This window comes from Caretta caretta, chromosome 8, assembly GCF_965140235.1.
Source record: "Caretta caretta isolate rCarCar2 chromosome 8, rCarCar1.hap1, whole genome shotgun sequence".
In the NCBI taxonomy this organism is placed as follows: Eukaryota; Metazoa; Chordata; order Testudines; family Cheloniidae; genus Caretta; species Caretta caretta.
The window spans coordinates 69,865,802-69,879,854 of record NC_134213.1 but is presented as its reverse complement, the minus strand read 5'-3'; the positions used below and the strand labels follow the sequence as shown (position 1 = coordinate 69,879,854).

Below are 14,053 nucleotides of genomic sequence, written 5' to 3'. Positions count from 1 at the left end.
TTTGCTCTCTATATTCTCCTATGAATATTATTAAATGTGAAAATATTATTAAAAGTATTAAGTAGCATATGCCTTGTATTGAACAAGATGCCATCTGATGTGAAGATATATAATCATACATTTGACAGTTGATTAGAACACTCTACATTTATAGTGCTAGATGCATAATTAATAATAAAACATCTTTTTCATGATCGGGAAAAGTGACTGAATATTCTACTCTTGCCCTGAGCTCTACTTACTCTCACATTTTGAACTGGAATGTAATCAAGAATCTCTCTTCAGTGACTTCTCCCCCATTTTGTCTGAACTTGTTCAGAAAAAAATAATATAAGAGCAAACCCAAACACTGAAGAGAGACTTGAAAATGACTTGAGACTTGTTTGGGATTTGAAACAGTGACTGTAAAGCAATCAGAGGGATGGGAAGTACTGAAATACTGTGGGGAAGGTTGATTGTCAGATATTTCTGGCCTGACTGGAAAAAGGAAGTACTTGAACTCCTGTGAGAATATTCATGCGATTTTAGACCCTGATCCAGGTCTATGGAAATTTGTGGGATTCTTAAGATTGAATTCAGTGGGCCCTTAGGGTATGTTTACACTGCAGCAGGGAGCAAGCCTCCCAGCCCAGGTAGACAGGCTCACACTAGCGGAGCTCAAGCTAGCAATCTAAATATAGCTCTGGTGGAGATTCAGGCTAGTCTCCTGAGCTCAGAACCAAGTGGCTGTGAGGTCCTGAGAGGCTGAGCTACAGTATCAATTCTGCTCTTTTTAATGTGCTTGCTAAAGTTTTGTTAGTGTAAGTCTGTTCAACCAGGCTGGGAGGCTCACTCCCATGCCCTTAGTGACTTGACACATTTGAAAGTTTGCATAAAATATCTCGACTTCTGAGTACCTGTCTGAATTGAACCTCAGAGATCCATGAAGTTAGTTCATCAGTAGTAAAATACATTTCAAAAGCTTCATAAAGGATATGTCTTTAGAATAAAATACTGGACATATTTACACACTGCCATTTCATGTTCACAGTCAATATGTATTGGATGCTAGCGCAGTAATGCATAATTGCGTATATGCTCTTTGATACTTTCTACCCTCTGATACACCCATCTATTTCCTAATTATGCCCTAAGTTAACTGGATGTAAGAGAATACTCACTATTTATGTAGAGTATTGTTAACATTATGTTAAAACTCCATGTAAAATATTTTAAAGGTGTAATTAAGTCACATAATGTGATTGACAGTTTTCTGTGTTTCTATTGGTTGAAGTGTGTGAGTCTATGTGAGACATACAGCTGGTTCCTGCCAGCTCAGCAAATGGTTCATTAGATACAGGAGTACAGTAATTAATTCAAAGGCAATAAAAAAGTGAAGCCAATACACTGGATGAAGTAGTTAGATACTCACATTTTCTCCCTTGTCACCTTTACTGCCTTTCTGACCTGGTTCACCAATTTCACCCTGTAATTGAAAGCCAGAAGTTACATTTCTTCTTTAGAATGGCCTACCTCCTAACTGCAGTCAATACCACTGCATCTTTAAATGTCACCTTTAACATGATTATGCTGCCTGTTTTATGCTGCAGTTTCAAGTGTGAAGGCCTAAGGGGAACAATTTTGCATGGATCAATCACATTGGTATGACAGATTAATCCAGGTATTGATTGGTATGCTGCAAAATGTAACATGACCTCGCTTTGAAGTATACTACAACTAAGTTATAAATAAAGGAAACTGTTTTTTCTCATGTCAGTTTCAATATGAACTGATAATGAAAGTACCTTGATTTATAAACTAATCTAATTACACATGACTGAACAACTGCTTCTCATTGTTGTGCATGGTATTTCAAAACCTCAACATGACTCAAATTACCCAGTAACCATCTAAGAAAGTTTTATTTGTTTAGCACAATAATAAAAGACAGTTTGTGTGATTTAACATAAGGACTCTCTGTAGGTTCATAGATTCCAAGGCCAGCAGGGACCATTGTGATCCTCTGTATAACACAGGCCATAGAACTTCCCCCAAATAATTCCTAGAGCATAAAAATGCCTAGTTACATAATAACACAAATAACACAGCCATGTACTATAAACCTAAACCTCAAAGTACTTCTATTTGTGTTACTGAAGTTAGTTAAAACTGTGATGGGTTTCAAAGAATAATACTAGACCAAATCTAAGCTGATTCCTGAGAGGTGCTGAGCGCCCTCAACTCTTCTTGGAGTCAGTGGGACCAGGAAGAATTAGTCTCTTTGTTTTTATGCTCTGAACACTTAATGCTGAGGCTCTATTCTACTATCAGTAAGATTAAATGAGTATGCATTATTGAAAATGTTTTATCTTTCTCATTCACTGAGGCAAGTTTCTTAAATAGGTAAAAATATATGTTAACATCATACACCCTGATTTGTTTTGCTGCAGTTTCAACCTCACTTCTCTAGTGGTAGGAATCTTAAATTGTCTACAGTTGCTTGGACACAGATCCTGATCCCCTATGACTCCTGTCTCTTAGATGTCTGACTTTTTTTTAAAAAAAGAGTTGTTTAGCCACAGTGTCTAATGTGATGACAGCTACAGCAAGTCCATTTTGTGTATAAATCATCACACAGGAAGACAAATGCAAACAATAAGGACTGACCTTGTCACCATCTTCTCCGGGAGAGCCACCGGGACCGGCAGGACCTGGAAGACCTACAGGACCCTGTACTCCATCTCGTCCAGCAGGACCTTGAGGACCTTTTTCACCCTGAAGAAAGAAAAATCATCTGTATTTATCACAAGAGAATAATTAAGAATTTAGTACAATGAATTCATACTTCTTCAACCAATATGCAAATTGTTATATAGCAACATACAAAGATGTTTGACTGAAATACCTTTCTTGTACTATTGTGGCCTTTATCACATACACACAATCACACTCAAAAGATTAAATGAAAGCCTCTCACAAACATTAGAAAGACAAGGTGGGTGAGGTAATATCTGTTATTGGGCCAACTTCTGTTGGTGAGAGAGACAAGGTTTCACAGAGCTCCTCTTCAGGTCACTGAAGAAGAGGTCTCTCTCTCTCTCTCTCTCAAGTTGGCCCCATAAAATATATTACCTCACCCACTTTGTCTCTAAGATCCTGGGCCCAAAATGGTCACAACACTACATCTCACAAACACTGACATATTTATTGATACCAGGTGCTAACTCCATCCCTTCCGTGATTATAAAAGAATAACACTGGAGGTCAGTTTAGTATGTAAAAAGAAAAGGAGTACTTGTGGCACCTTAGAGACTAACAAATTTATTTGAGCATAAGCTTCCGTGAGCTACCGTACTCCTTTTCTTTTTGTGGATACAGACTAACATGGCTGTTACTCTGAAACCTGTCAGTTTAGTATGTGTGTCCAATCATTCCTTTTCCACAAAACCCATTTCAATGAACGATAATTAATTGTCTTTACATTTTGTGCTAGAACGATTAATCATGTTTAAATGCTGCCCTGAGACAATTATTCACATATAGGGAGATTCTCAGTACTACTACTTTAGCAGACTGGGCATATCCCTTCTGGGTATTTTCCTGGCATGGAGGAATTCCCAGTTGGTGTGTAGCTGGCAGAGAAAGCTTCCACACCACTTTGCCCCCAATCTCCAGCACAAGGAATATATTTGGTGCAAGGAAGGATAAGTTGAAGGCAAGGATGGAGTGTATAATGAACTGTAGCTATCCAGGGCTGACAAATGCTTCCTTGACAACCATTGTTATCTGACACGTTAGAACTGTTCCCAAGCTGCTCTAACCTGCACCAGGGACTTGGCAGAAAATCAGGGAGCCGTAACTGGCTCCCTGACAACCCGACTAGCCAAGTGGAATCTAAATGCAGCAGAGAATCTGGTCCCTAAGTTCCTCAGTGCACTACTGTCCAACAGAACTTGTAAATAACTAAATTATTAATAGTACAAATCAGCAGAAATCACAACCAGCTTCTTCATAATGTAAGCCCTTAACAAGACAATGAAGGCTGACTGTGTATGCATGTAATGTTAAATGGCTAAATTCTGGTCTGAATTGAAATGGGACGTATTTTGTGCTAAATCAGGACCAGGACCAGGCAAATCTACAAATGTTGAGGTTTAAATATTAAGATACAGACACACAGTTCTGTGAAGCCTGAATTCAGCATGACGTCATTGTTGTAACATAAACTCAGAAGAGTCTATACTCTCACACCAAGTTATTGGCAGATGGGTTCTTCTGAGCAGTTGCTGACTTTCTCCTTCACCGTGTACTCTCGGGCACAGAGTCCAGACCCTGGGTCTTTTGGGATAACTTACAGGAAAGTTCCTTTCCAGGCTCCAGAGTTGAATCTCAGAGTTCTATGTATGGTACAACCCAAATGGCTGCCAAACTCATCCTGACCTTTTTGGTTTCAGTTTGATATTCAAACTCACCATGTTCCAGTCCTCTAGAATTTTTTCTCCATAAGGCTGGCCAAACTGTAATAGGGACTCATATATGTGAAACTACAGAGCTCAGAACTTTATATCACATGGCAGTTAATATGTGTTTGTGTGAGTAACTCTGTTAACAGCTATTTCACATTTTCAAAATGGCTCTTGAGATGTTCAGGTGAAAAAAAGAGGGAGGGGACAGCAAATAATAATAGAAATGATACCAAAAGAGCAACAACAAACAAACAATAATACTAATTCTGGTGATCAGTATGCTTTCTGTGCCTAAAATAAAAGCAGGCTGAGAGGCTGAAAAAATGAATAGTCAGGCATTCGTTGATGATCACATCAAAGACTAAAAAAGTACCAGAAAGGCACCAACTGGCTGAGAGAGAACATACCGGAAAAGAGGAGTAAATGGTAATGATATTTGATAACAAAGTGAGAAATAAATTTGCACTTCAATATGCAGAAGCAGGATAAAAAAATTGAATCAAAACTACAATTTGAAAAAATATTTTATTAATGGATTCTGCCACCTTTGTACTAATAATGATTCAGCCTCGTTCAACTCGTCCTCCTGGGTATTAGAATGTGCAAAAATATAAATGTTGTTATCCAGTTTAATTTAATTTTCAATTTTCTATATAATAAATATAAAGGAAGTAGGGGAGGTGCGCTGGTCACATATGCAATAGGAAGGTCCTGCAGTGTGAACATCTAAAGTTCTTGAATGAAAATTAATAACTTCTGTACTATAACAGTCTTATGTGCCATCTCCGTGGAATTACTTACAGGAGCACCCTTCTCTCCCGCTGGGCCTGGAGGACCTTGAGGACCTGGACGGCCTGGTAGACCAATGGGGCCAGCAGTACCTGCTGATCCACGTTCACCTGGAGAACCCTGGAAGAAAAAAAAATGCTAAGTATGCAGAGAATTCTAATGTAGTCCATTTAAGCTTCTCACCGTTCTTCAGCTTCGAAACATACACCCCCCATCCTTCAATCGGACTTGACGCGGATGGGTATTCTCAAAGCCAATTGCCCACTACTAATGGAATTTCATGGATTCGGATCATACATGGTATTTATATTCTAAAGAATATTTAAATAAGCTTTTGCCATCTACCTGAGTGTGCAATAGTGCCCAGTGGTGCCCATCTGGGCTCAAACATTTGATTGTAATTAATGAGAAATAGCAACCATCATTCTGAAGTATGCAGAGCATCATCTGAGTTAGAAATAGTGGAAGATTGCCTGGCATTTGTCATGGTCACTTTGACTTCATCAACACAAATGCTTTTGTGAGATACTTGTCATATAGTTTAGGAGGCCTACCATTGATTTGAGAGGACTTGCTTTTATTTTGCATAATATTAGATTTGCAATAATTGTTGTAATAACCTCAAGATCCAAGGAGAAATGCCACCAGAAAATATCTTAGCATTAATATTTCCAGGAATAAGGTATAATTAGAATGTAGCATAGGTTCATGTCATGCTAGCTTTCTAGGAAAAAAGAATATGGTGACAGAATGTGTCATGCTAATAGGGCTAGGATTAGTGGCAACTGGGACAAAGGTGGAAGCAGAGATGGTGTCCACAGTGCAGGTGGCAATCACTGCATTGTTAATGGCAACAGCAATTATAACTGTAGGGAATAAAGACCACTTCCCAAACCTACCCCACCCCAACCCCAAAATGTGACCTCAAAGAGGATACTGGTTCAAACAGTTTGACTTCAGTTGTTGATCAGATATGCATGGGGGGTGGACATCAGTAGGACTTCCCATCAGCATTTTCCCAGTCCTTTTGCTTAGAATTACATTAGTCACTGCTATTTCTGACTACTGGTTGTTTTCATGGCCAAAAAGTTCAGAATGGACATTGAGCCCTTCCACCGTGACACTGTTTAAAAAAAAAACAAAACCAAAAAACAAAAAAACAACCTCTTACAACAAGTAGAGCAGCAGCACTTATTAACATTGTGTCACAGCTGTTATCCAAACTGTGAAACATGGGTTAGCCTTACTAGTTAGCTTTATAGTTGTATTCAAATAAAATCAAAAAAGTTGAAAAGCAAATGCCCAAACATATTTGAAATGGTCATTGCCAGGAATTGCAGACTCAGTTAAAAACTGCATATTTTTTCTTCCCAAAATGTATAACTCTTGTCTCTAAATGAAGGATTTGTTCTAGGATTTTTTAAATCTCAAAAACTTTTGCCCAATACAAAGGATGTGTATTGCCATTCAGCGAAAGCCCAAGTACGAGATTCAGTGCGTACAAATGTTGAAAGGTTTCATCCTAAAGTCCATACTCAGTTCTTACTCAGGCCAATCTCAGTTTAGTAAAAAGTCCCTTTCACAAGTAGCCCTTACTGCATTCTGCTTGAGTTAGTAGCATTTTGGAACAAACCCTGAGGCTGTAATATGGGTCATAATTTTTTTTAGGAAATTGCTTGGTTTTTGACATAAAGAAACTTATTTCCCTGATAAATGAATTCACACTGCATAGTAACATAGGACAGAACCATGACGGCTAAATATTTCAGGAATTAGCTCACCATTATGAACTAATTTGATGATACATTATGCTGTGCACTGAAGCCAAAGGGCTCTGTGTGGGACAGCAGTCTGCCTGTGTGGAACCCAACTGACTTCAAAGTATTATATGTAGTCCTATTGACTTCAAAGCACTACACAATGCAAGATTGGACGCTGCTATTTTAGATCAACACAAAAGTGGATAAAAGTCTATTACCAAAAAAAAAAGTAAAAAAAAATGCCCAGGCAGTCTTGTCAGAAATATATTCATTTTATACAGAAAATAATGATAGCAGAGTTGTTTTTGCTCTATGCTGAAATACCTCACTTCTAAGGGTTTAAAAACATCTGGATCTTTTGTGTATACTCTAACATCTTTTAAGTCTAACCATTCTGAGGCTACTGAAGCATCCGTAAGTTAAAATAATGTTCTTAATGTCCCGGCTGACTCTGCACTTCGCAGCAACACAGGTGTTGTGCAGTGCTTATAGACTTTCAACAACAGGCTGACCTTTCTTTAAATATGTCAGCCAGGCACAGAGCCAAGATTCGTGACCTTTCAGAATCTGAGCAGGACTTGGATCTTTTCTGCTGAATTGAGCTGACAAGACAAAATGTGTTATAAAAACCCGCAGTACTTCACAAACAGAGAGAGCCTGCTCGGATGGACTAATTGGGACAATTCTGATTTTTCTGTCATGTTCATGCTCATTCTAAACGGACAGATGTCAATTAGTCTTGCCCAGGGATGGAAGGGGAGAGGAGAAGAAGCAGAGAGATCTGGGTGTAACTGCCAGTTCCAAAAAGGGAGCAAAAGTGGTGAGGAGCATTCAGAGAATAAAAGGATAACAGGGATTCGCCAACAGCACAATCCCATCCAAATCAATGGAATCCTATATAGCTCATATATTGATGTTGGTAGACAACTGTTCAGAAACTGGTGATATGTAAAGTAATTGATGGTTTCAACCCAAACAGTAATGATTGTAAATCCTTTTCGCCAGCTGGGCTGGTTTCAAACCATGACCCACTGGCAAGATTCTCCATATCCCATTACCAAACCAATGAATTGTCCTGTACCATCAATTTACAAATTCCTGGTGTTATGAGCCAGAAAAACACAGCAGCAAAATTCAGCTGTGACCCCTCTAAAATTTTAGCTTGGCTGGCTGTGAACTAAAGAACTTGCCTTAACATTAAAACATCTATGACACTCCCACTAGAGCTCCTGATAGCACTTTAAAAATATAGGGCCAGATTCTGCACAACGGGTTTGTGGAGAGTTGGGAAGGAACAGCCACACCCTTTGTATCTTCCACACAGAGACTGGCCTGCTTTCTCCTGTGCCACCATAGTATTGAGAGCTTGCAAGGAGTCTGGCCATGGCACCATGCTCACTCCATGCCCAGACATCTGAGCTGGACGGAGAAGCTGGCGTATGCTGCACCTTCTTCAAGGCTGGTACAAGAGTGTGTGGCTGAGAAATTCTGTAAGTACGGAGGAACTCTGGCTTTGCAAACGTGTATTCCTCTTAAGTGCTTCAGGTGCTGTGCTTTTCCTCTGTACCCCTTTCAATGTGAACAGTGCACAGGGCTGAATCTAACCAAAGGTAACGGAGCAAAGGAAAATATAAACCCTTCTCTGGAATAGCAGATAGAGTAGATGGCCAATGGAAAAGGAATATTTCTCACAGAAAATCACAAAAAAGTTCCACAATTGCGGAGCACAGGAACAAGCTGATTCTGTGGACTAACAGCCATGGTAACTATATTCTGTTGGTTAAGGACCTTTTTCGGTGGAATTTATATTAGCTTTAGTTTTTTAACAACAAATACAGCATCTGAACATTTGATCAACTGCAAAAGTTAAAATTATTTTGCTTATTAAAGTTAGGTTCTATTTTGTAAGGAGTAAATAATCTTCCAAACTAAATTATGGGATGTTTAAAACTACATGTTATATAAACTGAAGATCACTAACTCATATTGTGTAGATCTTGATATGATTTTTTTCAATGATCATTTTAAAAAGTTAGTCTGTAGGTAGGTTAAAATGTTATTTACACCTTCATTAAAAGAATAGATAAAAAGATTCAGAACATTTTTAAAATTTCTATAATTAATACAAAGCACAGCCTGGGTTAATTGCTCAATACATCTTTTCTAATACTACTATAAGAAATCTGAAGGGAAAAAATCTAATGGGTTTAATTTAAAGCATAAATAGTTCTCTGAAAAATAATCGAATAATTTAATTTCAAAATGTCTATTCATCACACGCTATTTATGTCACTAATAAATCATATCAAGAATACAGCTACAATATTCTGCAACACCATCATGTTGCTTAGTTTCTGTACCTTGCTTGTAGCTTGTTTCCATTTTTAAATTATATTAAATAAGGTCATTATTTTAATATGTAAGAGGAAGGTTTAAAAATAAGAAACAGATAATCATGATATGCAGAAATAAAGTTTTTAAATAGAGTTATGTGGCCTCTAACAAGCCTTAAAAATATATTATAGCCCTTAGGACACTGAATTCAAGCATATGCATTGATAAAATGACTCCCACACAAGCTCTGATCAGATCCTACCCTGTATCAGCTGCTCCAGACCCCCAAGTACCTCAACTCTTCTTTCAACACCTGAACCTGCCCCGAAAAGCACCCCATTCCCCCCAAAGGTATCCTGATCCCTTTTCACCCAGTATCAGCAAGTGTCAGGAGCTGTTCTCTCCCCCACTCTGGAGCCCTGTGAAACATTTTCATTGCTGCTGCTGGACAAGCACCTGATTCTACTTCTTTTCTCTAACTGCCAACTTTGACAAATATCCCAGTACCCACCTCCATCTGCAGAACCCTCCTGATAGGCTGCATTAGAAGTGGCCAGTTCTAACATGCTAACTGCTGAAACCCAATGACAAGAGACCCAACCCAATGATCCTCAGCTGCCAACCCTTTTTGGTACTGCTCTCCTCAGAGACCACATGAAGACCTCATTAGATGGCACCCTGTTTTCAGATGTAATTTAGGTAATGGTCTAAAGGCTGAGCATCAAAGTTGGTGAAATTCATTCAGTGCAAGGTCCTCCACTCTACTTAAGTCTTGAAGTAGGGTTGGACTGAGGGACCTCAACAGAAGTGGCTCAAAGATGTGCCTGTGCATATGTTATTTGCCCTGGTAAGAGTTAACATTCCAGCCCTGACTAAGGAGAGCGAGAAGCTACAATGAGAAAAACCATATTTATATGAATTCATTGGCCCTAACACCCACACAACTTGTGCAGAGGGGCTGTGGGTTCTATTCCAGCTGATAAACTTGAATGGCAGATGTAGGAAGATGTACAGTAACCCTGCACTCTGGCCTCGGTTGGGAGTGGTAAATTTCACTTCTCCAACCACTCTACCCACAGTCTCAGAGCTTGGCTCAGAGTAGGTGAAATTAATTTCATCTGCCACGACTACCTCATAATGAAGAAAATGGTTTCAGAACCTGGGGCTAAGATTTTTAAAAACAGGAGTCTGAAGTGAGACTCTTAAATCCTTATTTTGACACCTTCAGAAGGTATGGTGAGCAACTAACAGCTGCCAATGAACAGCATAGGAGCTTAGCTTCGCTCCTCAAGTCTAGTCATTGTAAATACAATTGAATGGAACTCATGTTCTGTGGTTTGTGGTGTCTAGTAATAGGATATAGAATAACAGAAGCTAACTATTGTGACTAGGAGTTCTCTTTCTCTCTGTGGTTTTTTTTTTCATTCTAAATATTAAACTGAGGTCTTGTAGAACTCCCTGCATTGTGAAGCCTGTGCCTCACTTAAAACTCATACAGGGAAGATAAATAAGTTGCTTGCTGAAATTTGTCAATGAAAAAAATATTGAGTGGGAATGTGGACTTACTGGAGACTGAAAAGTTATAGAGCTTTCCTCTGCTTCTAAATTGCTATATCTACACACTTCTACAGAGTCTTTATACAGCATCTTTTAAATAATTTAGATCTTTCACTTGAGGACTGCTGAAGATCTTTTTGCTACAACAGCATCTCTCCTTAGCTTCTCAGCTTGGCACTTGTGCAGTGGTCTATAACACTTTAAAGCAAATGCTATTCTCCCATCCCTCATCTAATGAGACTGGAAGTGGCATGGTACATCCTATAATGAATAAGTTATGGCAACTGTACCAGGAGGATGCCTTGATACTCTGGATATGCCTCATCTTTTCAATATTCTAATAATTGAGATCGACTGAGCCTTGTTAGCTCTTGGACTGGTATCCTGTGATTCCACATTGTTTTCTTCTCTGTCGGCCCAATTCTGTTACTCTTATCCATGCTGAACAGTATTCTCTCCAGGAGCAAACCTACTGATTTCTCTGGCACTACTCTCACAATAAGGTCTATATGGAGAAGGGTGGCAGAACAGGGTACTGTGATCATAGAATCATAGAATATCAGGGTTGGAAGGGACCTCAGGAGGTCATCTAGTCCAACCCCCTGCTCAAAGCAGGACCAATCCCCAACTAAATCATCCCAGCCAGGGCTTTGTTAAGTCTGACCTTAAAAACCTCAAAGGAAGGAGATTCCACCACCTCCCTAGGTAATGCATTCCAGTGCTTCACCACCCTCCGAGTGAAAAAGTTTTTCCTAATATCCAACCTAAACCTCCCCCACTGCAACTTGAGACCATTGCTCCTTGTCCTGTCATCTGCTACCACTGATGGCAGTGGCTGCTCCAAATCTTTTTACATATTGTCTTTAAGAAGATTTTATTTTGCAAGATTGTTCAGCCAGTATTTGTACAGGGACATACACATGTGTATCCTGCCAGGTGAATAAATGATGGTTCTTTGCATGGTTAACCTGGCAACCTAAATGTGATTCCTATTGCTATTATTTTGATTCCTGAGGCTTCAGTGAATATAAGAATAAAAATTCGCTAGCCTGCAGCCATACCACTATGTCTGTGATCTTGTCAGATATCATAATCTAAACACATTTAGGTCTGCTCAATTCTAGACTGTGGGGAAAAAAAAACAGAATTTTTTTTTTTACAAACCAGATGGCAGCCACTGTGCTTGTATCTATCGAACCTGTTCATGGAATTCTGGTAGCTCTTCTACCCTGCCCACCCCACAACCATCTTTTACAGTTATTTTGCACACATTTTCTTTACTATCTTACTGGATTTTCATTTCACAACAGTTAGGAATGTCAGTGTATGGATTCTGCCCATAAGCAGGGGTAGGTGCCCTAAAGATATTGACTTTGTTTCCTCCTCTCACTTTTCTGGGGAAGAAGCTGAGATTATTCCACTATAGCCTCAGGCAAGAGATGAGTGCCTGAGAGTTAAAAGAACAGGAGTACTTGTGGCATCTTAAATACTAACAAATTTATTAGAGCATAAGCTTTCATGGGCTACAGCCCACTTCATCAGATGCATAGAATGGAACATATAGTAAGAATATATATATATATATATATACACAGAGAAATAAGTTGGAAGTTGCCATACAAACTGTGAGAGGCTAATTAATTAAGATGAGCTATTATCAGCAGGAGAAAAAAACTTTTGTAGTGATAATCAAGATGGCCCATTTAGAGTTGAAGTAAGAATCTGCTTTTGCAGCCTTGATATTATATAGATGGACACATATGCACATGCCTAAATGCTTTTCTGAATTGGGCCTAAGTCCATCTCTAATCAGCAAAGCACTCAAATTCTTGTGTAACGTTAAGGAAACATTTAAATCCTGATGAAGTCAAATCCTACCTAAATCAATTGGGACTTAAGCATATGAGTAGAAAGGGGACAGATTGCTGAATCAGGGCTACAGAGAGTATAATACTGTTGCACATGTGTGAATATGTAATGGAAGGATACAACGGGGCAGAAGGGCAGTTGCTGTAAGAACGTAAGCTCTGAATTTCTTGACTCTTGTGTAGTCAATTTACCATGATACTAACATTATTTCTGCATAGAATATGAGATGGGTGTGACTAATGTGATCCTATGTATGGTTTGGTTTTTGCAAAATATAAAAGTTAAAAGTTGTGTAGATCAGATTAGATTATTGTAATGGTCTCTTCTCCTCCTCCAGTTCTCTGTGCTTTCTCCAATTCTCCCTTCTTCACCTTTTCCACTCTTCCTTTCTCTTCTTTCATTCTGCTGCTTTATGTAATAGTCTCATTATCCTACCAAGCACACTTTTCTTCATTTTAATCCCCTTTGAAACCCATCTCCTTGAGCCCTCTCCTCCTTTCATTTGATCATGAATCATTCTTTTACCTTTTCCTCTATTGAATGGGTGTCTGAGGTTTTGTCTCGTATTTATCTTATGCACTGTAAGATCACTAATGAATGTGCCTTTATCTGTTTCTTTTTGTGAAGTGCCATGCAATATATAGTACTTGTATACATATTTTGTCATAGTAACAATATTTTTTTCTTAATTAGCACATTTATTTAAAGTGAGCACCCTCATGACTGAAATTATTATCAGATAGAGGCAGATAGCACCAACTCTGGCAACATAACTAACTGGGTAGCCTATATCTGGCTGGTTCAGTATGTGACCTGGACATCCAATACCCAAATGACCTAATGAGGAATGACTGCCTGAGTTTCCAAAGAGCTTTCTCTCATCAGCATTCAGTATGCCTTGCAGCAGCTGAAAGAGGGAGGAGGAACACCACCAAATAGAAGATAAAGAGAGCAGATAGAACAGTGGGGAAAAAAGAAGAAAACATCTTGCTATGGAGTATCCGTGCATCTTTCTCTTTTGTCCAGCTCACCATAAGCACAGCAATTAGCATGTAGTGTATTCTGAAATGGTCATTCACTGTGGAGTACTTGCAGCTGTACATACCTGCCAAACAGAGTTTATGATTCTGTATTTTCTAGCTATTTGGGAACAGACAGTGTTGGCAGGTGTGGCAAAGACCTCCACAGGGACTAATCCTCTTCCTATTTTCTATGGTGAGCGAGTATTCCACTTTTACTAATCCTCTCTGGAAAATGACTGACTGTGTGTTTAGCCCCTACTGCCTAAAATAGGTAGGG

General features: G+C 39.0%; 1 protein-coding gene across 3 annotated transcripts in view; it reads right to left on the bottom strand.

The window, feature by feature from the left end:
• COL11A1 (collagen type XI alpha 1 chain) overlaps nt 1-14,053 on the bottom strand; it is a 234,301-nt gene that overhangs the window by 65,999 nt on the left and 154,249 nt on the right. For all 3 annotated transcript variants that reach the window (XM_075131591.1, XM_048861614.2, XM_075131590.1), the window contains 3 exons: nt 5,247-5,354; nt 2,647-2,754; nt 1,412-1,465 (listed from right to left, as the gene is read on the bottom strand). In XM_075131591.1, the coding sequence (XP_074987692.1) occupies nt 1,412-1,465; nt 2,647-2,754; nt 5,247-5,354 (270 nt within the window). The remainder of the gene's footprint in view (nt 1-1,411; nt 1,466-2,646; nt 2,755-5,246; nt 5,355-14,053) is intronic.